The 25,938-nt window shown below is 44.0% G+C and overlaps 1 protein-coding gene across 6 annotated transcripts in view; it reads right to left on the bottom strand.

The window, feature by feature from the left end:
- Positions 1 to 25,938, bottom strand: part of magi1b (membrane associated guanylate kinase, WW and PDZ domain containing 1b) — a 492,316-nt gene that overhangs the window by 115,636 nt on the left and 350,742 nt on the right. For all 6 annotated transcript variants that reach the window (XM_068051572.1, XM_068051574.1, XM_068051577.1 and 3 more), the window contains exon 3: positions 3,135 to 3,254. In XM_068051572.1, the coding sequence (XP_067907673.1) occupies positions 3,135 to 3,254 (120 nt within the window). The remainder of the gene's footprint in view (positions 1 to 3,134; positions 3,255 to 25,938) is intronic.

The raw sequence follows: 25,938 nt of genomic DNA, 5'->3' as shown, positions 1-25,938 counted from the left end.
ATTCCATTAAAAAACAAAAACTCATTAAGAAAGATCTATCCGTGGCTTATGAGGTAAGTTAAGGATCGTATTAGATTCAAAGAAGAGGCTTATAATATTGCAAAGAATAATAGTACTCCTGAGGATTGGGAGAGTTTAGAAACCAACAAAGAACAACCAAAAAGTTAATAAAAAGGGGAAAAGATAGGATGAGGGTAAACGAGCCAGGAATATGAAAACAGGCTGTGAGCTTTTACAAGTATATAAAAAGAAGAGTAACTAAAGTAAGCATTGGTCCCTTAGAGGCAGAGACAGGAGAAATTATCATGGGGAACGAAGAGATGGCAGAGATGTTGAACTAACATTTTGTCTGTCTTCACAGTTGAAGTCACAAATTACATGCCAGAAATAGATCATAACCAAGGGGTTAATAACAGTCAGGAACCTAAAATAATTAATATTAGCAGAGAAAATGTATTAGAGAAACTTAAGGGACTAAAAGCCAACAAATCCCCAGGACCTGATGGCCTACATCCTAGGGTTCTAAAAGAGCTAGCTGCAGAGATAGTGAATGCACCGATTTTCCAAAATTCCCTCGATTCTAGAATGGTCCCAGCAGATTAGAAGTTAGCAAATGTAAACTGCTATTCAAGAAAGGAGGGAGAGAGAAAACAAGGAGCTACAGGTTAGTTAGCCTGACATCAGTCATCAGGAAAATGGTGGAATATATTATTAAGGAAGTCTTAGCAATGCACTTAGATAATCAGAGTATGATCAGAGTCAAAATGTTTTTGTGAATGTTTGACAAATTTATTAGCATTTTTGAGGCTGTATTTAGTTGGGAAATAAAGGGGTACCAATAATATATTTAGATTTCCAAAAGGCATTCGTTAAGGTGCTACACAAAAGGTTAATATGCAAGATAAGGGCTCATGGCGTTCGGGTAATATATTAGCATGAATAGAGGACTGGTTATTGGACAGGAAGCAGAGACTAGGGATAAACCTGTAACTAGCAGAGTGACACAAGGATCAGTGCTGGAGCCTCAGCTATCTACAATCTATATTAATGACTTAGACGAAGATACCAAGAGTAATGTATCTAAGTTTGCTGATGATACAAAGCTAGGCAGGAATGTAAGCTGTAAGGAGGACAGAAAGAATTTGCAGAGATATAGACAGGTTAAATGAGTGGATAACAAGGTGACAGATGGAGTATAATGTGGGTAAGTGTGAGTTATTCACTTTGTATAAGAGAGGCCAAACCCCATTCATTAGGTTGTGAGGTTATTCACTTTGATAGTAAGAGTAGAAGAGCAGAATATTTTTTAAAAGGCATGAAGATTTTAAATGTTGATGTTCAGGGAGACTTGTGTGTACTCATACACGGAACACAATATGCAGGTAGAGCAAGCAATTAGGAAGGCAAATAGCATGTTAGCCTTTATTGCAAGGGGATTGGAGTAGAGAATAAGGAAGTCTTGCTACAATTGTACAGGGCTTTGCTGAGACCACACCTGGAATACTGTGCGCAGTTTTGGTCTCCCGATCTAAGGGAAGCTATATTTGCCTTGGAGGCAGTACAGCAAAGGTTCACTAGATTGGTTCCTGGGATGAGAGGGTGGTCCTAGGATGACAGAATGAAAACAATTGGGCCTATACTCTCTGGAGTTTAGAAGAATGAGAGATGATCTCACTGAAACATACAAGATTCTGAAGGGGCTTGACAGGATAGACAATGAGAGGTTGTTTCCCCTGGCTGGGGTATCTAGAACACTGGGGCAGCTTTTCAGGATAAGGGGCCAATCATTTAGGACTGAGATGAGGAGAAATTTCTTCACTCAGAGGTTTGTAAATCTTTGGAATTGTCTACCCCAGAGGGTTGTGGATGTTCCATCATTGAGTAAATTGAAGGCTGAGATAATGTTTTGGTCTCTAAAGGAATCAAGGGATATGGACAGCGAGTGGGAAAATGGAGATGAGGCAGAAGATCAGCCATGATCACATTGAATGGTGCAGCAGGTTCGAGGGGCCATATGGTCTACTCCTGCTCCTATTTCTTATATTCTTAACAAGTTTCACTGACAATCTGGCAAGGTAGCAGGAATGCTGCTTTCCTTGCAATTATTTTTAAAACCATTTTAACCAACAAATTTTAGAACTGTATTAAAATGCACGTTTAGAGTTTGCTACCACATTCAATGAACATGTCTCATTGCTTTAACCCCAGTACTACCAACTCTTGGCAAAGAGCGGAGTGGGGAGTGGTGGTTTCAGTTTTGTTAGCAATTCAGTTATTCATGTTTTGTTAGAAATCCAGTCTGAACTTGCAAAACCTCAATCGAACACAGGACCTGATGAGCATTTGTGCTCAGTTTTTATTCGGGAGCTAAGTATCCCAATTAGTTGGGTACAATGAGAAATAGATGGAAAACTGACCATGGAGGTAATCCTTTATTTAATGCCCATGTAAACTTCTGAACAGTATTAGTTGCATCCCTGGTGATGTACAGTACAGTGAGAGTGGAATGGATCAGGCCATGAACATTTTCAGGATGAAGTAAACACCTAATTAGCAAAGGGCTGCTGCACGTTATTTACTGTGCTGGCACTCGACCAGAATCACTGTGCTTTCCACAGTACAAGTGTACATTATGGCATTCAAATTAAGACTTCACTCTACATATAAATTCATTTTTTAAATTATTTGAACCACTCAATTGGAAATTAATTCCTTGCATATTTCCATATCTGATGTAGCTGTGTTCTGCTAAATAGCTAACTCATCACCTGTATTTGGTAACACTAAAGCACAAATACCTGCTTTTGACACAGCTGGTAGTATTAGTAAAACAAATGTTCATTTGGTGAAATATCAGCCCTGTCAAACCTCCTGCCTCAAAACTGCCAGAAATGACGCTGGAAATCAATATAAATAGGAGTGTTTGCTGATAATAGTCCAAATATAAAAGCCATACACGTGAGATAATAAGGCCAGAGTAAACAGTGAGAGAAGATGAAGACAGGAGAGTGAAGTCACCAGTGACATTGTTAAAGGCTACATGGAAAATGGTCCCATGGGAAATAAAGCTCATTCTGGCAGTAACAGTTAGCCCTGATGTGTAGAAGAAAACTACTTAGGTATAAAAGGTTTACCTTCATATGTTCCAACTTCCAGAAGAGTGCCACTCTCCTCAAGGTCAAAGAAATCCTTTACTGTGAGAAAGTTATAGTCAACACCAGGAACTTCTCCCTCTCGAGGTGGTCGAGTTGTGCCTTGAGGGGAAAAAATACAAAATGTTGATCTTTGACAAGGAATTTTTAATGTTTTACTGTGGGAGAATTTTTAGGCTTTGCCTTTTTACTGGATTTATATATGCCTCTTCTTTGCCCAGGACCTGACAGCAGAGTAACCAGGCACATGCATGACCAACCTCCTTAACGTGTTTGATGAAGTGAACTTTCAAGTGGACTGTGGAAACTACTCTATCCATCTCATTTTTGAAGATTCCCCACTGTTGATCCTTCCTCCTGTTTTCTACCTTTTATCTTACCACAGTTTCTATATTTCCAATCCAGCAGGCTTGCCTTTGATTATTTTTATGCTTTGCTGCTTCTACATTGAATGTAACTGTGCTGTGTTGTTCTCCTATTTTTATCAGTTATTTGTCCCACTTCAATTCCCAGAATTAAATCAAACAATGCCTCTTTCCTGAATTGACGAGAAAGGCACTGATCCAGGAATCAATCTTGGCGCTAAAAAACATTCTGCATTTTGACCACAATGAATATTTTTATCCTAGTTCATTTGGGATGGCTAAAAATCATCATCAGTATTATTACTCTGTCATTCTTAGGTGTCTCTCTGAACTGCCTTACCAATGCATTGCTCTCTCTTAAATCCATTGCTTGGTAGCCTGTAATCTTAACTTCAACAATATTGATTATATCTCAACACAACCCCCATAACATCATTTTGTAGCACATCATTGCGATGTCCAATCTTTCAGTCTTGAAACATTAGAGCACTAGATGATAGCATTCTGAAACTGTGCAATAAATGCATATTGTTGTCTATAAAAACTACACTTAAAAAACAGATTTCCAATTTTAGGACTGCAATCTTAGACTGCTTATTTCTACAAAAAGCCTTCAATTAGAATACAATCCCCAACAAAAGGATGTATGCCAGGCTTTGTGCTGGATTTCTGATATTCAATTTAATATAGACTTTGTTACAATATATAGAATGCTTGGCCCTAGTTGACCACATGTTATGAACGTGAGGTCTATAGAAAACAGAAAATATAAAATTAAGTCTGATATTCAGATTTTTTTAAAATCCAACCATTAAAAATATTGTAATATTTTAGACATATATTTTGTGAAAAAGCCCACGAAAAAAAAACAATTTTATTTCCAAAAGTCATGGTTCTGAGCTTAGAAACTCTTGTGCACACAATTTACTCCACAAAAAATTCTACAGAACTAATGTCTGTTGTTGAAATAATAAATTAGAACAGAATATGCTTGAAAGGTAAAATGAGTGTTCCATGGAGAGGGTCAGAGAAGGGAAAGAAAGAGGAGACTGGAACTGAATGCTCTGCTGGATTATCTAATGGCTGCACTGTGTAATTTGCAGAGATTTATTTGGAGTGAAGGGTAACAACAGTGCAATTCAAGGCTGTACCATGGTTCACTTCCATTGTTCAAAGTTATGGTTAGTAACACAGTTCTCAAAATTTAACTGAGCATTATACATCACAGAATGACTGCAAGAAATGATTCTACAAAAGTGGAGCCCTGGTTTGTTGTAGAAACCACATGATTTATATTGTACAGTTGTGTTGACAGCAACCCCAACAACAGAAAAACAATTCTGCATGTGAAGTTTTTTTTAAAGTTGCACCTTAATGGATGGGGAAGGGCCCATGCCAGTGAGTGCAAAACCACTTTGCTCGTCTGTCAAGACAGGCTGAGTCACCAGGCAGACAATATGGCCTGTCATCTCTGTTGACAAAGTCCTCAATAATTATATTGCCATCAGCGCTATAGAAACCGTGTACAGACTTGCTGGAAGCAGGGCAGCCATCTTGTTTACTTTACCTTACTGTTATGAAAGCAGGGCTGCTATTGGTAAAGCACGTCAATGGTAAGTCTGTAATGACATGCCAACTTGTGACAGAACTGATCACTGATAGCTTGACTTCTAAAGAAGGGTGCCAGGTTTTCTTAAATTACCAGTTTCACTTAAATTGCCAGTTTACATTCTGCTACAGCTGACACTAAGTCGCTGTTACCATTCTTTCTAGCTTTTCTGAAGTTTCACTCCTAATGACTGTGAACCTGCCCTGCTACATTCGTTCACACTGTTGATGTCAGTGGTCAGCTCTTGTTCAAATGGATCTGGAGTTGGCAGATTTTGCAATGAAAGGTAAACCCACCTAATTTCTGTTCTATGTTGTTGCTAGCATTTCAGATGCTAGGTTGAGCTTGGTTTAGAGAGATTGCGAAGTCGTCATAAATCTAAATATTAACTCATTGTGGGGGGGGGGTGGGGGTGGTGGGGGTGGTGGGGGGGGTGGTGGGGGTGGGGGGGTGGTGGTGGGGGGGGGGGGGGGTGGGGGGGAACCTGCAACCCATATTCCTCCAATTAGCTGGCTGTTAAGCTTGTTGAAGAGCTTGTTAATGGGCTGGAGAGGATCAGAATTACATTTTCAAAGGTAATTACAAGACAAGTGAATGGTCTGGGGCATGTTAGTGCACGGCTGTTGGGAGCACAACAAGGTGCCATTATTTATTGATGCTGCTGATATAAAATCTTGGAACAAAAGGGAAAGTCAATCTGAGGTGTGAATGCAGTGGCACAAAGTCGCTTGAGAAGAACAGATTAACCACCTGATGCGTTTGGGTACTTGTTTGGACCATGAGACTAATAGCCCTCTGCTCACCTGCTTGCTCCGTTCCGCTCGGCAACAGTAAGCCTAGTCATTGCTGCCATCTGCCTTTGAGAGTCACGCTCCAGAGCCAGTTCCTGCCACCAGGTGGTGCCCAGTGCCAGTAATTGGGCACAATTAGGGCCTTTGCATATCAAAATAGTGTTGCACCAGTAACGCTGACATGGCACAGGTTAGGGACCCGGGACCCAATGCCTGGATGGAAAATCCAGCCCAAGGTGTCAACCTTCCAACACTGTACAGTAATGCGATTTTTTTGTTCAATTGCTCTATTTCCACTGAGGATACCTTTTGTACATGAATTCTAGATCTTTCAGAAACAATAATCTTGTTTTTGGGTTTTGAACCATCAAATCTGATTTTTGTCCAACATTTCAGATCGTTTAGAGGTCAGGTGCAGTGTTAAGCACTATAGTTAAACTATCAGGTCTGACACTAATTATCTGCTGTCATGGAAATGGGATTAGGCTGTTGATTAGGGGAAAGGAGGGAAAGGTGCACAGTCATGCAGATACAGGCATGAATAGGCATGAAACTACAATGACAGGTCAGGCAACTGAGCAGCATTGCTGCTTTGTTTCTGTTTAAGTGTCTACCACATTTCTGAGGAGTAACAGAAAAGGAAAACATAAGAATAATGATAAATCCTACCTCTATTAATCCCAGTTTATCTTAACTGTAGCTTTAAAATTATTGAAAAAAATGAGTGCACTGAGATTTGATAGATACAATTGGTGCCTAGGGGAGAAGTGGCAATAAATGTTTTGAAAGATACTATCCAAATACAACTATATTAAACATTTGTCTGCATGCCATGTATATCTGTGATGGTACTGCTTGTGCAGATGAACTCCTAAAGCAGCCACCACATTACAGTCCATCCAGTTTTTAAACTGCTAAGACTGCTTTGTGTCTGCTGGGGAAAACTCAGACAGTGAACAAAGAAATAATCCCAAGTACCCTTGCTAAAGCTAACAGCAGGAAGGCCAAAGCTAAGCGTGGCTTCTCTCTGCATGTGCCTACTGTAGTCAAGCTTGATGCCCTGGAATGTGCAGGTCACTCTTGAGAAAGGCAGCCACGCACTTGACCAATTGTTGCATTGCAATGTTCACTGACGCCGAAAAGAAAGGCACATCTACCCTCATGTAGTAGGACGTTAAGCTTACAACTGGACACACGCCTGACAGATGGCATTTCACTTGGTTTTCATAAACCATCTGCAAATGCAACAATGACACAAGCCCACAACATAAATGCATTCAGGTCAGTGTTATGAAAGTGCTTTTATTTTTTTGATTTTTTTTTGAGGATTCATGTGTTAGAATTATGGACATTGGTTTATTTGGGAAAACTGAAAAGACTCCATGGATGTGTTTTTTTTTTACAAGGGTCACTGAGAGGTCTTGTTTGAAAACAAATCTTGACCATCTGTCACATGCCTTAAGCTCAATAAACAACAGAAACTTTGGTGACTTGGGGGAGATGTTTACAGAGAAGTGACATGTCAAGAATTACGAAGGAGGAGTTGGTTTCACTTCCGAGATATTGTTTTGACTTTCTGGTTGGGGTGTGGACTGTGTTTGAAAGCAGTTGGAGATCTACCTGCCAAGAGAGAAGCTTGCCTCCTTCCTCTTGTCTCTGTGAAATACTGCATATCAAGTGTGTGGGAGCTAAAACCCCCGATGCCACATGTCTCCTGAGAAGCTGGAAAGCCTGCTGGATCAATCCTCAACGCCGTCTGAAAAGAACTGCTCCAGAAAGATCCCAGTGACCCATCTGCCTGTACTCGGATGCCAAACTTTATGCCATTTTGCAGTTTTCTTCAAGAATTAACAAGTATTTGGCCAAAGTATTTTTTTTGTCTTTGTTTTGTAAAAGAGCTTGGCAGAGAAAATTTCTTTTTTTCCCCTCTTTAACCAGTGTGTGTGTGTGTGTGTGGGGGGGGGGAGGGGTTAATGCTTTGCTTCGTTATTGGATAAGTCTTGTTTTATAATAAACTGATAAATTTGTTGTTTATTAAAGAAACCTGATTGGTGTATTTTACTCTGGGATAAAGAGGAAAGTACATGATTGACCGTATCAGTAACTGGGTAAACATTTAAATATATGTTGTGACCTGTGGAGAAGTGGAACTAGGAAAGACAGTGCACTTCTCCCACCTCGGTCATAACATCAGTCATACAGATATCTGCATCGTGTGAAAATCTCGATCAAATTGTTTATGATATTTTAACAAATGCTACAATAGTTGTACATGACAGCAGTGAAAGAGAGGGAAATGAGATTGAACTAGAAAACTCCAGTGGGAGAGGTATTACTGTAACAATGGACCAAATGGTCTCCTATACAGAAGTGTTTAAGATTCTGTTCAGCAGCATTTCAGATATCACATTTTAAAGAGGGTGAGAAACATCACAATTTAATTCAACACTTCCTGTGACACAGAAAAATTGGAGAGGTTTGTCGAATGAAATATATTTACATTTGATGCTGTTATTTTTCAATGCAGTATGAGCACCAATCATGGCAACTGGCCAGGTCACAATTATTGCCATTTCTCCAAATTTATTTCACCCATTCTCCCTGGCCAACAGGACAGATGAGGAACCTGTCTCGTGCCTCTGCTATTGTCAAGCCAGATATCAACAAATTCCTGCAGGAACCCTGCCTTTACTTGCCTACAGCTTTTTCCCATTTTCCGTTTTAAAAATGATTTGTCTTCATTCTCCATGTTCCCCTTAATGGCAGCTGGATATAGATTTCTAGAAAGGTGAAGTTTTGCTGCCACTGTTAGTCAGAGAATGATGCTTTACAGTCTGTCTGTGTGCGAACTGGGGAAGGGGGATAGGCATACATTTTTATGATGAAATAATCACTGCTGACTATGATTAAGAGTTTGAATGCCAAAACACAGCCTCATTTGACACCATCTTAGAAGTATAACCATTTTGCCCTTCTGCAAAGAAATCAATAACCAACTATCATGCAATTAATTTTCTTTCTAATCCCTTTTCCACAAAACACTTCCTTTCTAAGATGGTGGTTACTTGGTAGAATCAAATAGATGATATGGGTTCAATTGCTTTTAGCGATGTGCTGAACAATGAAATTTAACTATGAGTGACATGAATTTAAAAAATGTTTAAAAAGTCATAGACATTGATAAATTAATACTAAACCAGCCTATATAAGCATGGGATAGTACAGATCACACAGTTTTATGACATTTGTAAAATGTAAATGGCTTCCATCACCAAGGTAACCTTGAACAAACTTTGCGTCCCCTGGACAGCTTCTATCTCAAAGGCATTTTCTCAAAAGGATACATTTTTACTCTATCTACTTTGTCGGGATTGCTCAACGGAACGAGTCCACTGAAAATAAGCCCACAAAATAAAATGAATGGAGCCAACAACATCGGATGCACTAAACTGTCCTTGAGAAGGATTTCTAAGGGTGCTTCTAGCTGCTACGTATTACCAGCAGAACTTGCACTGACTGGGTTGGATCACTTAACTGACGACATCAATGCTTCTGCAGTTGCAAACTTTCTACAATCATTATAGAAAGAGATAGCCGAATTAATCTGTTCCACATTCAGCAATGTGGAAACTGAGTTATTTTGTAAAACCACATCCAATGACTTAATTCCTGAAGTCATCTTTATTAGTACTCTGATATTTTCCATTTAAAATAAAACCTATTACATGTTGAAAAGCTGTGCTCAGAAAAGTGATGGACCTGGTAACTGAAACTAGAACAGAAAAACCTTACTCCTTGGTCCCCTCCTATTTCTCATCTACATGCTGCTCCTGGACAATATCATCCCAAAACACGTCAGTTTCCACATGTGCGCTGACAACACCAAGCTCTACCTCACTACCACTGACTCTAAATCGTCAGACTGCTTGTCTGGCAGCCAGTACCGGCTAAGTAGAAATTTCATTCAATTAAATATTGGGAAGACTGAAGCCATTGGCTTCAGTCCCCACCACAAACTCCATCTCTCGCCACTGGCTCCATCACTCTCCTGGCAACTGTCTGAGGCTGAACCAGCTGTTCACAATCTTGGTGTCATATTTGACCCCGAGATAAACCTTCAACCACAGACCCACACCATCACTAAGACAGACTGCCCACTTCCACCTCCGTATCATCGCCCGACTCTGCCCCTGCCTCAGCACTTCTACTGTAGTAAACCTCATCCATGCCTTTCTTACCTCCATACTTGCCTATTCTAACATACTCCTGGCCAACTTCCCACATACTACCCTCCATAAACTTGAAGTCAGCTAAAACTCTGCTGCCTGTGTCCTAACTAGCTTGCTGACCTACACTGGCTCTCAGTCAAGCAATGCCTGCAAAATATTTGCATCCTTGTTTTCAAAGCCCTCCACGGCCTGACCCTTCTCCATCTAAGTAATGTCCTACAGCCCGACAATGCTCCGAGATATCTGTACTCCTCTAATTCTGGCCTCTTGAGCATCTCTGATTTTAATTGCTCCACCATTGGTGGCCGAGCCATCAGCTGCCTAGGCCGTAAGCTCTTGAATTCCCTCCCTTCACCCCTCTACCTTGTTTTCCTCCTTCAAGATACTCCTTAAAACCTAACTCTCTGACCAAGCTTTTGGTCATCTGCCCTAAGATCTCCTTATGTGGCTTGGTGCCCTATATTTTGTTTTATACTGCCTCTGTAAAGCACCTTGAGACGTTATATTACATTGAAGGAGCTACATAAATACGAGTTGTTGTAATTGCTAATGGTGCATTATATTTTTCAAAAGTTGATTGGGAATTTGTTGCCGGCTATACCATCTTGTGATTCTGATTAAGTTGGTCAAAAGTTTTCACCAAAGGTATTCTAATGTATCAAATCATCTATTCAGGTTTCAACCTTCTAATACAACCCCAACCACCTGTTAAATATATTATAGAGGCAAACCATAATAAAACCAAAAGGAGCCGTGTACAATGACTGAAACACACTGCAACATTACAGTTCTACTGTTTTGTGGTATTTCATAAGGATAACAGCATGACATCTGGTGATCATGGCTGCTTCACTAATTATGCAAATACTATAGATAAAGGAAAAGAGCACCACTATTTAAATAAGTGGTCCACTTTCCCTTTACATTCTTACTGTTACGGATTTGCACCTTGTGGATATTGTCACATCACCGACCATTTGCATTTTAAGCTCATTTGAACCATTTATTTAGTCTGTGACTGTGCAGGCATATCACAAGCAGAAGTAAATAAAATATTAGTTAGCTCTGAGAAAAATGGCATATAGGCCAGATTGGCCTTCAATTTGCGAGTTCAGAACTTGACTAGAATTGAATGACGGTAATTGATAAATAGCTGACAGCGGCAGGTTAGCTTGTACTTTGACAAAATGGCAGCCTATGTGACGATGGACAAGTTCAATCTCATCATACCCGACATCTTACATAATCAATTCATAACCAATTCACAATCAAGTTGAACTCGGCATGAAAGCACTGATCACAAGAAATGCCGAGAGATTTCAGCACTTGGATTTTTTTTTCAGCAGATTTCCTGTCACAATTTAACAGCCCTCAGCCTGGGAGAGCAGGAGAAGGAAAACCTATGTGACTGGTCCTGGTGGTTGGCAACTGCAGAAATTGAGACATCTGACTCCTCACTGGAAGATCAGCATTCCACAGCAGGACTGACTTCAACAAACAAAGACTCTTGTGGCTTTAAATAGGGACATGCCGTCACTTACATGTCCATATGGCAATTAATCTTCTATCATATACCTGCAAATGCCCTAATAATGCCAAAGAGTGATTTTCTGGCACTTTATTCTGCAATTTTCCAAGGGACAAACTTACAAAGAAAGAGAAAAATAAATACAATATGAATAGGGCCATGTGGGAATGTCTGTACATTTTATCAGTATCTAATCTCAATGCTACACTGAATTAGCGTTGCCATCACAGCAACAAAGAAGAAACAGCAGAAATATTGAAGGCATCTTTACCCATTTCCTAATCAGTTTAACATAATTGTTAGCCATCTAATCAGAATTAAAATACAGTGACATGGACTTTATTTTAAAGTTTGCAAATACACTTGCACTCAAAGCAATAAGTATAAAATTGAACTCTGCATTCAGTTGAATGGGTGGGAAGAGAGCCAATTAAATTCAACCAACCTGAGTTCTTGACTGTTCTGGTCAGATTGAAATTATTTTCTCAAGTCAAATGAAATATTTAACTACACCACATAGCTGCAACCTAAAAAATGTGGCTTTACCTCAAGATTACAAAATCCATACAAATGAGGAAGGCCATCCGCCAGTGCAGAAAAAACTCTTCAGTCCCTCTATCACAGGACACAGGTGCTTCAAATGATCCTGAACTTCTCCTTCCCAATATTGTACTTGGAAGCCCATTCCATATTGATCCTGCCATGTGTCAAGTTTGCTTTTTGCTACTTTGAAGCTGTGCAATCTCCCCTGTCTTAAAGCAGGCTTCAAGATGAAGTAATATTCCAGATTTGCCTTTTATACATGGTTTGCCATCTTAAACGCCTCTATAATGTCCTCTGCCCCTTGCCTCCTTTCAAGGCTGAATAGCTAAGGAACAAAGAACAAAGAACAGCACAGCACAGGAACAGGCCATTCGGCCCTCCAAGCCTGCGCCGATCTTGATGCCTGTCTAAACTAAAACCTTCTGCACTTCCGGGGTCTGTATCCCTCTATTCCCATCCTATTCATGTATTTGTCAAGATGCCTCTTAAACGTCGCTATCCTACCTGCTTCCACCACCTCCCCCAGCAGCAAGTTCCAGGCACTCACCACCCATTGTGTAAAAAACTTGCCTCGCACATCCCCACTAAACTTTGCCCCTCGCACCTTAAACCTATGTCCCCTAGTAACTGACTCTTCCACCCTGGGAAAAAGCTTCTGACTATCCACTCTGGCCATGCCGCTCATAACTTTGTAAACCTCTATCATGCCGCCCCTCCACCTCCGTCATTCCAGTGAAAACAATCCAAGTTTATCCAACCTCTCCTCATAGCTAATACCCTCCAGACCAGACAACATCCTGGTAAACCTCTTCTGTACCCTCTCCAAAGCCTCCACATCCTTCTGGTAGTGTGGCGACTAGAATTGCACGCAATATTCCAAGTATGGCCTAATTAAGATTCTGTACAGCTGTAGCATAACTTGCCAATTTTTATACTCTATACCCCGACCGATAAAGGCAAGCATGCCATATGCCTTCTTGACTACCTTATCCACCTGCATTGTCACTTTCAGTGATCTGTGGACCTGTACGCCCAGCTCTCTCTGCCTGTCAATACTCCTAAGGTTTCTGCCATTTACTGTTCACTTCCCACCTGTATTAGACCTTCCAAAATGCATTACCTCACATTTGTCTGGATTAAACTCTATCTGCCATTTCTCCGCGCAAGTCTCCAACCAATCTATATCCTACTGTATCCTCTGACAATCCTCATCACTGTCCGCAACTCCACCAACCTTTGTGTCGTCCGCAAACATACTAATCAGTCCAGCTACATTTTCCTCCAAATCATTTATATATACTACAAACAGCAAAGGTCCCAGCACTGATCCCTGTGGAACACCACTAGTCACATCCCTCCATTCAGAAAAGCACCCTTCCACTGCTACCCTCTGTCTTCTATGACTGAGCCAGTTCTGTATCCATCTTGCCAGCTCACCTCTGATCCCGTGTGACTTCACCTTTTGTACCAGTCTGCCATGAGGGACCTTGTCAAAGGCTTTACTGAAGTCCATATAGATAACATCCGCTGCCCTTCTCTCATCAATCATCTTCGTCACTTCCTCAAAAAACTCGATCAAGTTAGTGAGACACGACCTCCCCTTCACAAAACCATGCTGCCTCTCACTAATAAGTTCATTTGTTTCCAAATGGAAGTAAATCCTGTCCTGCAGAGTCCTCTCCAATAATTTCCCTACCACTGACAAAAGGCTCACCGGCCTATAATGTCCTGGATTATCCTTGCTACCCTTCTTAAACAAAGGAACAACATTGGCTATTCTCAGTCCTCTGGGACCTCACCTGTAGCCAATGAGGATACAAAGATTTCTGTAAAGGCCCCAGCAATTTTCTCCCTTGCCTCCCTCAGTATTCTGGGGTAGATCCCATCAGGTCCTGGGGACTTATCTACCTTAATGCTTTTCAAGACGCCCAACACCTCCTCCTTTTTGATATCGACATGACCCAGACTATCTATAAAATTTCCTCAGCCTCCAGTTATAAATAACATCTCTGATAATACCTCAGGAAAAAACATAAATGAGCTGTACCCTTGTGATTTAGGACCTGATGGTCACAGAAATAATAGAAATTTACAGCAAGGAAGGAGGCCATTCAGCCCATCATGTCCACACCAGCTGACAAGGAGCCATCCAGCCTAATCCCACTTTCTGGCTCTTGGTCCATATCTTGTAGGTTACAGCACTTCAAGTGCATATCCAAGTGCTTTTTAAATGTTATGAGGGTGTCTGCCTCTACCACACTTTCAGGCAGTGAATCCCAGATCCCCACCACCCTTTGGGTGAAAACATTTCCTCTAAAATCACCACTAAACCTCCTACCTCATACCCTAAATCTATGGCCTCTGGTTATGGACCCTTCAACCAAGGGGAATAGGGACTTTCTATTCACTCTCTCTGGACCCCTCTGAATTCTATACACTTCAATTAGTTCTCCCCTCAGCCTCCTCTGTTCCAAAGAAAACAATCCTAGCCTATCAAACCTTTCCACATAACTAAAATTCTCCATCCCAGCAACATCCTCGTAATTTCCTCTGTGCCCTTTTTAGTGCAATCACATCTTTCCTAGAGTGCGATGACCAGAACTGCACACAGTACTCCATTTGTGGCCTAACACAGTTTCAGCCTAACCTCCCTCCTCTTAGATTCTATACCTTGGTGAATAAAGGCAAGCATCCCATATGCCTTCTTGACCACCTTTTTTTTTATTTTACAGATACAGCACTGAAACAGGCCCTTCGGCCCACCGAGTCTGTGCCGACCAACAACCACCCATTTATACTAACCCTGCACTAACCCCATATTCTCTCCCACATCCCCACTATTCTCCTACCACCTACCTACACTAGGGGCAATTTACAATGGCCAATTTACCTACCAACCTGCAAGTCTTTTGGAGGTGGGAAGAAACCGCAGCACCCGGAGGAAACCCACGCAGACACAGGGAGAACTTGCAAACTCCACGCAGGCAGTACCCAGAATCGAACCCGGGTCACTGGAGCTGTGAGGCTGCGGTGCTAACCACTGCGCCGCCCATAACCTTATCTACCTGTCCAGCTACCTTCATGGATCTGTGAACATGCACTCCAAGGTTCCTCTTTTCCTCTACACTTCTCAGTATCCTACCATTTATTGTGTATTCCCTTGCCTTGTTAGCCTTCGCCAAATACATTACCTCACACTTCTCTGGATTGAACTCCATTTGCCACTGTTCTACCCACCTGACTAATCCATTGATATCTTCCTGCAGTCTGCAGCTTTCTTCTTCATTTTCAACCACAGGGCCAATTTTTGTATCATCTGCAAGCTTCTTAATCATACCTGTACATTCAAGTCCAAATCATTGATATATAACACCAAAAGCAAAGGACCTAGTGCACAGGTCGTGGTTTTGACGACCTCTTTTATTTAAACACAACTACATTTTGGAAATACTGACTGAGAAATACATTGGAAGACATGTTCCTCAGGCCTAAAACTTGATTTTGAATAATGTTTGGGTTCTTACATGATCACAGATCAATGCTCACAAATTCCAACAAAAATCCCATTTTACATTTTGAGCGTGCGATTTTAAAAAGGAGCCACCTCTCAGAGACTGGTTATTCTGCACACCAGGGGCTGGATTTTAAAAGCCCACCATCGCTCCTGACGGCAAGCTCAAAAGATGGCAGCCTGCGCTCAATGAAGAGTCGCTGCGATTTCCCACGCGGCGGCTCATTTAAATAGCTGGGGCGGCCACCACCCCCAATCACATTGAGGAGGCGGGCTGTCCGTCACCGGCAATGGCGTCAGCTGCCTGGGCGCAGGTGTTGGCGCTGTTTTTAAAGGGCAGCCAGCCCTGCCAACAAATGTGAAATTTTAAAGCGAACCTCCCCCAAATTTTACAAAATAAAATTGTAATGCCCCTTTCCAACTCCCCCCAATAAAAATTACAGTAAGTTTTTGCCCTTTCTCCCTCAAAACACACCTTTGAATTCTGAATTGAAAGTGCACCCCTTCCCACCATCCCCTCCACTGATGATGCTTATTTGACCCCGTCCCCCATCCCACAGTAGAAATCTGAGCTCCTCCCCCCTCCCCACCAATGTCACACCTGCGTTCCCCAGACGAGGAATTGAAGGCACGGGAGCCGCGCCAAAGATCGCAGCGGGCCTGGAAGATTCAAGGTAAGTTGATTTAAATCTATTCATTTCATTAAATATTTAAAGACAGGTCCCGTCGCCCAGTGATGGGGGGGGGGGACGCCACGGAGCCTCGCCACTGCTGGGAGGATCGGATCAGGCCCTCCCAGCGTTGGCATCTGCAGTGGGCTTCTGCCAGAACCATCTTCCGGCCCCCACCACCACAGAGCCCAATGTTGTGGGCTTAGTAAAATTCCATCCCCAGGTGTGAGTGGGTGCACTTAGTCTGGTTCCCACAAAAGCAAGGAAATATCTGTCAGAATGAAATGAAGTTTTGCCAAATTGGTCTGACTGTGGAAAATACTTGAATCCTGTTGATTGTTTATTTTGTAGTTTATGTGTGGTTTGTTCAAGATGCAGATTTGGCACAGTTTTCCAAACAGTAAACAGCACACGTTCCTGTCTTAAAATGTTTTCAGCCTTTCTTCAGTCTGCTCCAGGATCTCAGGCTTTCTGGTGCTTCTCAGCCACCTCCACTGTTTTCTGACAGCACAACAAAGATCAACTGGGGTCAAATTCTACATCTGCTTCAACAAGATATATAAGGCAATAACTATCTGCATAGTACAAATGGAGGTCATGTTTAGACTGCCAGCTAAATAATGCAAATTTAAATAGTAGTCAAAATGCAAATTTGAATTTCAAAATAAATCAGAAAGGCGAAACAAAATCTTCCATCCGGAGCAGGTAAATCCATGCAAAATACTCACCCTAACCTTAATACAACCAAAATCCATGCAGTTGGCACTAGTCTCCAATATCTCTGCAGATCTTATGCAATTATATGCAAGAAGTTCATTTTCAACGATGGCATAAGTGGGCCTGGGAGTACGTAACACCGTTCGGGTGGTGGTGAAGGATAAAGGAGGTGCACCTGTTGACCATACCTTTTTAATTAAGAAAATCCTTACTGATTGCTGTGGATTCCAAGCTACGGACATCTTCTGCCTGCAGGACTTCCCCAGCAGTGGGTATTTCGACGTGACGTTCAAGAACGTGGCGGGATGCATCAAGTTCCTGAAGGTGTTCAAGGAGAAGGGAAATCAGGCGCCGCTGTCCATCCTCATGGCGGGGCCGCTCTTCACACTGCCATCGCAATGCAACCGGGTGGTGATAATTCACCTCTATAACCCCATGTTCCTGTCGTGGATATGCTCACCTTCCTCGCCAGATACATCGAGGTGGCCGGCAGCAGCACTGATGTCAAGGACCCATTTGGGATATGGACAGCAAACGACAGGCCAAGGTGACCTTGAAGGTCGATGCCAATGGAGCCATCATCCATCCTCCCTCCAGCTTCGTTATCGGGGGAAGTCGAGGCTTCTTGGTCTATGTGGGGCAGCTCAACGTTTGTTGCACCTGTGGCAAATCTGGTCACGTGGCAGCCAACCACAGCACAGTCGGCTGCGAGAACTGCAAGAAGGAAGGCCATCAGATCAAGAACTGGAAACAGAGTAAGTGCTGCAACCTGTGCGGTGAGGCAGGCCACCTCTACAAAACCTGCCCCAAACGCTACCTCAGTTATGCTCAGGTGGCAAGGTCCAAGGAAAGGCCGGGAGAAGAAATGGTGAATGCGTCTGGTGCTGGGAAGGAGACAAGCAACCCTCTCCGCAGCGAGCAAGGTCTACCTGAGAAGGAGAAGGCAGGGGAGGCAGCTGCAACCAGCGACCCAACACCTACCCCGTGCCAAGAAACCCCTCCTCTACAGAAAGAATCAATGGAGAAGGAGGCAAAAGATTGGCAAACTGGTCAGTGGCAAGTGGTACAAAGGAAAACCACAAAGAAAACAGGCCACCACCCAAACCAGTGGCAAGAGGAGGCTACCGTCTGAGACGGACTACAGCAGCTCCTCCTCAATGGACGAGGAAGGGCCGGAACGACAGCATCTGCAAAAGAAGTGGCAGAACGCAAAGGAGCTGGAAGATAAAGTCCCCCAGCTCTGGGGCACTGGAAGCTGTGATGAGCCCAGCACGCCCCAAACCCAAAGTGCCGAACCCAGCAGCATGCCCAGCGCACCCGAGCTCTGGGACACCGAGTACAAAGAAGCGTCTGGCACACTCCAGTTCCAGGAAGCCGGGAGCAGTGATGTTTTTGAGGAGGGACAGAGGGAAAAGACACCAACAGCAGAGAACAGCCCAAGCCTTGCTGCCTACAAGATTCCCCCCCCCCCCCCACCACCCCGATGTCACCCAGCGGAACAAACCCCCCATGAGAAACCAGGAGGGGTTTCTGAGCCCAACGAATGTGAAACAGCTTGCGTATACTATGGGGTATGCAGGAACATACCCAAGGACTGGGACTAGCAAGGACAACTGGTGTGGGAAGCAACATCTAACTTTAAAATGGGTATAAAGATTGCTTCGATTAACGTGCGTAGCATTAAATCCACTACGTGATGTGTTCCAACCTTGGACTACCTCGCCAAGGTCAAAGCCGACCTGCTGTTTTTGCAGGAGTGTGGAATACCAAACCTGAGCATCTACAGGCAGTGGTCGCGATGGTGGTCCCACGGGCCATTGATCTGGTTGGGGGGTAATGATTCCCGTTCCTCCGACCTGGGTATTCTGCTGCGGGGAGGCAACCACATCATCTCCGAAGTTAAGGAGGTGGTAGGCGGCCGCAGCCTCGTAGCAGATGTAACGTACAACAATGCTCTGCTCCGGTTGATCAACACATATGCCCTGGCTCAATGCAGCGAGTGACTGACAGTCCTCCAGCAGCTGCCACTGCTGTTGGCGACATCCAGACCGGTCATTCTAGACGGTGACTTCAACTGCATCATTAACGCAGTTGGACGATCGGGCAATGATGACAGCAAACTGGACGCTACGTCCAGATTCCTGATGGAAACAGTAAAAGATGCCAAGCTGCACGATGTCTTCAGCAACGCTGCAGACGGAGTGCAGCATAGATACACCTGGTCAAGACCGGACGGGTCTGCCCATTCCAGGACTGACTTCCTGTTTGTGTTCCATGCTTTCACGGTCAGATCCACCGATGTTAAGCCGGTGTTTTTCTCCGACCACTGCCTCTTACTGGCTGACTGTCACTTACAGGAGGACCAGAGGGTTGGCAGGGGTATATGGAAGCTCAATGCCACGCTGCTAACCCCAGAGAACGTTGAGGAACTCAAAAGGGATTACAAAGGTTGGAGAACCGTGAAACCCCTCTTTGTGTCTACAGCACACTGGTGGGAAGCGATCAAGGAGAACATCAAGAGGTCGCGAGAGAGAGATAGAGGGAGATGTCCCGACTCCAGAAAAGAATGCAAAATCTGCTCCGGCTGCAGTCGATGGGGGTCGAGGTCAAGGAGGATCTCCAAGAGGTGAAGAGCCAGCAGGCCTCGCTCTTTGCCACGGAGGCCTCCAAGATCATCTTCCGGTCCAAAGTCCGCTCTGTTGAGCAGGATGAGACGTGCTCGCATTTCATCTTCTAAAAGGTACACAGAGAGAGCTCTGTGATCAGCAGCCTGAAGGAAGAGGTTGACTCGGTAACGTCTTTGCAGTCCGACATACTAAGGATCAGCAAATCCTTTTATGCCGGGCTGTACAAGGTGAAGCCCACGGACAGCACGGCCTCCCAGTCCTTCCTGTCATCTATCATGGAGGTCTTAGATGACAGCATGCAGAAGAGTCTGGACAAACCGCTAAGTCTGGATGAGCTGACAAACGCCGTTAGGTCCTTCGAGATGAGTAGAACTCCCGGAAGTGACGGCTTACCGGTTGAGTTGTATTTGACTCCGTGGGACTGGATCGGCCCAGACCTGCTGGAAGTGTACAAGAGTATGCTTCTGGCTGGCAGCATGAGAGAATCCATGAAGAAAGGCATCATCACCCTCATCTACAAGCGGAAGGGGGAGAGGGCAGAAATCAGAAATTGGCGGCCCATCTCACTGCTTCATGTGAACTACAAGATTCTGTCCAAAGTCATAGCCAGTTGGGTCAAGTCTGTTCTGGAGTTGGTGATTCACCCTGACCAGACCTGCACTGTACCTGGCAGGAAGATCTCTGATAGCCTCGCGCTACTCAGGGATACGATCGCCTATGTAAGGGACAGGAGGGTGGACACCTGCCTCATCAGCTTGGATCAGGAGAAGGCTTTTGACGGGATATCACACACCTACATGATGGACGTGCTCTTCAAAATGGGGTTTGGGTAGGGAATCTGCAATTGGATCAAACTGCTCTACACAAACATCATTAGCGCAGTCTCAATCAATGGGTGGAAATCAGAAAGTTTCCTGATCCAATCCGGAGTCAGACTCCCTCTCTGTCCTCTCTCTCCTGTCTTGTTTGTTTGCTGTATCAAACCTTTTGCTGAGTCCATTAGGAAGAATGCGGGCATAAGAGGGTGACAATCCCAGGCAGCGGAGGCACTCAGGTAAAAGCTTCCCTGCACATGGATGACGTCACCGTCTTCTGCTCGGATCCGCTGTCCGTTCGCAGACTGATGAGCATCTGCGACCAGTTCGAACTGGCCTCGAGAGCCAAAGCCAACCACAGCAAGAGTGAGGCCATGTTCTTTGGGAACTGGGCAGACCAATCCTTTGTCCCCTTTACTGTCAGGTCAGGCTACCTGAAGGTGCTTGGGATATGGTTCGGAACAGCCTGGGCATACGCCAAAACCTGGAAGGAGTGAGTAGCCAGGGTACAACACAAGCTGAGCATGTGGGAGCAGCGATTTCCCTCCATTGTGGGTAAGAACCTGGTCATCAGGTGCGAGGCGCTCATGTTGTTGCTGAATGTGGCACAGGTCTGGCCCATACCCCACTCCTGCGCCATGGTGGTTACTTGAGCCATTTTCCGCTTTACCTGGAGATCCAAAATGGACCGGGTCCGGAGAGACATGATGTTCAAACCTCTGGATAAGGGCGGAAAAAATGTACCCAACATCGCCCTCATCCTGATGACCACCTTCGTGTGCGGCTGCATCAAACTGTACGTAGAGCCCCAGTACACAAACACCAAGTGTGATTACGTGCTGAGGTTCTATCAGTGCCTGGTTTTGCGAAGGATGGGTCTGGTCACATTGCCTCATAACGCTCCATCCAGTTGGACCGTGCCATACCACCTATCCTTCGTGGGAACGTTTCTGCGGGAAAACACCCTTGACCACCAATCCATCCGGCAGTGGTCTGCCCGGAATATCCTCAAGGCCCTATGGGATAAGAAGATGGTGGATCCTGTTGGATGGTTCCCTGAGCAGACTGCCAAAGTCATTTGGCAGAATGCCTCATCACCAGGACTTTCAAACAAGCACCAAGCATAGTTTGGCTGGTGGTGAGAAGGGCCCTCCCCATTAGATCCTTCCTGCATGCCCGGAGTCTCGCCCCCTCCGCACACTGCCCTCGAAGTGGCTGCAGTGGGGAAGTGACAGTTGCCCACCTCCTTCTGGAATGTGTCTTTGCAAAGCAGGTGTGGAAAGAGATGCAGTGGTTTTTTATCGAGGTTCATCCCAAGCAGCTCTGTTACACAGGAGTCTGTGCTCTACGGGTTGTTCCGAGAGACACACACCAAGATAAACATCAACTGCTGCTGGAGGACCATGAATTCGATGAAAGACACTCTTTGGTCTGCCCGAAATTTGCTGGTCTTCCAGTGCAATGAGTAGTCCACAACCGAGTGTTGCAGACTGGCACATTCCAAGGTCCAGGACTATGTGCTGAGGGACGCACTAAAGCTCGGGGCAGCCGCTGCAAAGGCTCAATGGGGGAAAGACCACTGTGTAAGGTCCTCCCGAACAGAGGGGCTGGACCCATGGGAAACCCCTCTGTCTGAATACACCAAATATGGGTTTGCTGTAAAATGTACATGGCATGTAAAATGGAAGGGTTGTGAGGCAACTCATTCCTGTATTGAAGAATTCCTGATTTCCTTTGCACTTTTTGGAATGTTAACCTGGTGCTGTTTGGAACTGTTTTGTAATGTATTTCTTTTTAACCAGATTTTTATGAATGAAGTATATTTTTGGAAAAAAAAATGACTGCATAAGTGTTGACGTTACCGAGTCGTCCTCTTCCTTCAGGCTGCTGATGACAGAGCTCTGTGTGTGTACCTTTTGGAAGAAGAAACGCGAGCACGTCTCATCCTGCTCAACGGGGCAGACTCTGGACTGCACGATGATCCTGGAGGCGTCACCCTCATCCTGATGGTCACCTTTGTGTGCGGCTGCATCAAGCTGTGTGTTGAGCCCCAGTACGCAAACACCAAGTGTCACTAGGTGCTGAGGTTCTGTCTGTCCCCGGTGTTGCGAAGGATGGGTCTGGTCACATTGCCACGGAACGCTCCATCCAGTTGGACCGTGCCGTACCACCTCTCCTTCGTGGGAAAGTTTGTTCAGAAGAACACCTTTGACCACCAATCCATCAGGCAGTGGTCAGCACGGAATGTCCTCAAGGTCCTACGGGAAAAGGAGATGGTGGATCCTGTCAGATGGTTCCCTGAGCAGACTGCCAAAGTCACTTGGCAGAATGCCTCATCACCAGAACTTTCAAACAAGCACCAAGACGTAGCTTGGCTGATGGTGAGAAGGCCCTCCCCGTCAGATCCTTCCCGCGTTCCCAGAATCCCACCACCTCTGCACGATGCCCTCATAGAGTCATAGAATTATACAGCACAGAAACAGGCCCTTCAGCCCATCGTGTCCATGCCGGCCATCTAGCACTTATTCTAATCCTATTTTCCAGCACTTGGCCGTAGCCTTGTATGCTATGGTGTTTCAAGTGCTCATCTAAATACTTCAGGTGGCTGTGGTGGGGAAGAGACTGCTACCCACCTCCTTCTTGCATGTGCTTTTCCGAAGCAGGTGTGGAAAGAGACGTAGTGGTTTTGTCGAGGTTCATCCCAAGCAGCTCTGTAACACAGGAGTCTGTGCTCTACGGTCTGTTCCCAGGGACGTATACCAAGATAAACATCTACTGGAGGACCATCAACTCGGTGAAAGACACTCTTTGGTCTGCCCGAAACTTGCTGGTCTTACAGCGCAAAGAGTTGTCCATGACTGAGTGTTGCAGACTGGCACATTCCAAGGTCCAGGACTACGTGCTGAGGGATGCACTAAAGCTTGGGGCAGCTGCTGCAAAGGCTCAATGGGGAAAGGTCACCGTGTAAGGTCTTCCCGCTATAGTGAACAGAGGGGCTGGAACCCGTGTAAAACCCCTCAGGCTGTATGCACTAAAATATGGTTCTGCGGTGTAATGCAATGTACATTGCATGTAAAATGGAGTGGAAGGGATGTAAGGCAACTCACTTTCCATATTGAAGAAAACTGATTTCTACTGCACTTTCTGGAACTGTTTGGTAATGTATTTTTTACAGATTACCAAGTATATTTTTGGGGGGAAAACGACTGCATAAGTGTTCTCCATTACAAAGTGTTCTCCATTACGTCCCTCGCAAATGTGGGAAACCAGTTACCAATTCAGAGGTGGTAAACAGACCACACTAGCTAAAAGTGAGCTGCAACCTCTGTTGCCCAAGTGTGGCTCTTTCCACTTTTAATTTGATTGGCTGTGTTGCAGTTAAACTAATACCAATGTGATTTGCTGCTGCCAGTTGCAGATTGGGTGGCTTCAAAAATTCAATGTGCTGCACAGACAGTAACATCGTGGAGTGAAGAATGCAGGGCGGCATTTTGAGAGAAGCAGAGGGCAGCAATTTCTTTGAGGCATGAAGATACATTTTAAGAAGACCAATGCTGTGTGAGCATATCAAAGCATGGTTGAGGGGCTAATGGAATCAAGAGAGGCAAGTTATTGGGAGAGGAACAGGGAACATGGTCACATAGCAAGAAGTAAACAAAATAAACATAGCCAATTCAGTGTTATAAATACTAAAAAAAAGGCTTCAAAATATGAAAAAAACATAGTTTCTTCAATGAAGAATTGTGACATTTATATGACTTAGGCAGTTCACCCTGCAAGACTTGGTACTCATAATGCACTGTGGGCCTTCAGGTTCAGAACAGATGTAATTCCTGTTCAGACCTGATGAATCAAAATAAGGAACTTTTGATGGAATAACATTCCACGCAGCACCAAAACTTTGAGATGTTAACTTTTTTTCTTTAATTGAATTCCTTTTGGGGGTGGGGGAAACTGGAGCTGAGGTGAAATTTTCCGTGCAATAAATATTTACAAACTTTGAGGTACAGACAGCTGTGGTCCTATCCCAGTCTGACGTAATTATACTGAGAAAGTCTCCTTAGAACAGAGGTGAGGGAAGACGAAAACAAATGGGGCGAAATTATGCAAGATGTGCCCTGAGAGTGTTTTAATTGTTGGGCGCTGAAGTCTCTTGGCAATGGAATCTGAGGCCTAGTGTGTGAAATGTGAATGTTTTAAATGCTCTGTAAAGACTCACGCTTGGTGTCTCTCTGCCAAGACTGTAATGCAAAAGGGCATGAAAATTTGAGGCTCTTTGTCAGATACAATTTCTGACTCTTAAGCTTTGAAAAATTGGCCACCCTCGTGACCAGCTGTTAGGAAAATCCATACTATCAAGATAAACATTTGTTTCAAACAGACTTTGTTGATTTCTATCTCTAAAATGTTGTGACTTGGAAACAAAAGTATAGAGAATGACGAAATAATGGCACATTTTATTAAGTAAAACATTACCTCCAGAATCAGCAGAACGTATTACATTCGTAGGTTGAATTTACATCTTGGCTTGTGAGTGAACTCCAAAGTTGTGGTGAATTGAGCTCCTGTGATGCACCTTGGGATGCTTTACTATGGTAAAGGTGCTATATAAATGCAAATTGTTGTTGCTCTAACTATTCAGAGAATGGAGCATAAGAACAGGTGCAAGCCATTCAGCTCCTCGAGCCTGTTCTGCCATTCAATCAGATCATGGTTGATCTGTATCTTAATTCAATTAACCTGCTTTGGATCCATAACCTGTAATACCCTTGCCGAACAAAAAATTCATCAATCTCAGTTTTGGAAATTTTCAATTGATCTAGCTTCAACAGCTTTTTTGGGGAATTCAGATTTCCACTAGATTTTGTATGAGGATGTATTTCCTGCCATCACCCCGGAACAGCCTAGCTCTAATTTTTTTAAGTTATACCCCCTTGTTCTGGATTCCCTCACCAGAGGACATAGTTTCTATCTGACCTATTAAATCCCTCAATCATCTTAAACACCTCAATTAGATTCCCCCTCCCCCGTCAATCTTCTGCACTGAAAGGAATACAAGCCATGTCTATGCAACTAGATCTGGAGCTCTTTGCCTTGTTGCCCCAGCAAAAGGGGAAAGCATGGAAAAAATTTCCCTCTGTTACCCTTTTGAGGTTCTGAAGCACCGAGGGTAGCAGCTTCCCTGGAGGAGGGAGGGAGGAGGGGAGAATAAAGTGGTGGTGGGATGAAAAGTGTTCCACATTTTCTTCTACTTGGTCACTGTGAAACATCCTTTTCCTGCTTGTAACTGCTAAATCCAGGAGTGCAATGAAAATTTTGATTAACAATGGGGCCTTATAGCAGTAAACATGGCTTTGTGATGAATGCATAGACTGACATT

Source organism: Heterodontus francisci, chromosome 19 (genome assembly GCF_036365525.1).
Source record: "Heterodontus francisci isolate sHetFra1 chromosome 19, sHetFra1.hap1, whole genome shotgun sequence".
Taxonomy (NCBI): Eukaryota; Metazoa; Chordata; class Chondrichthyes; order Heterodontiformes; family Heterodontidae; genus Heterodontus; species Heterodontus francisci.
Note: the sequence above shows the minus strand (reverse complement) of the source record. Positions and strands in the feature narration are given on the sequence as shown.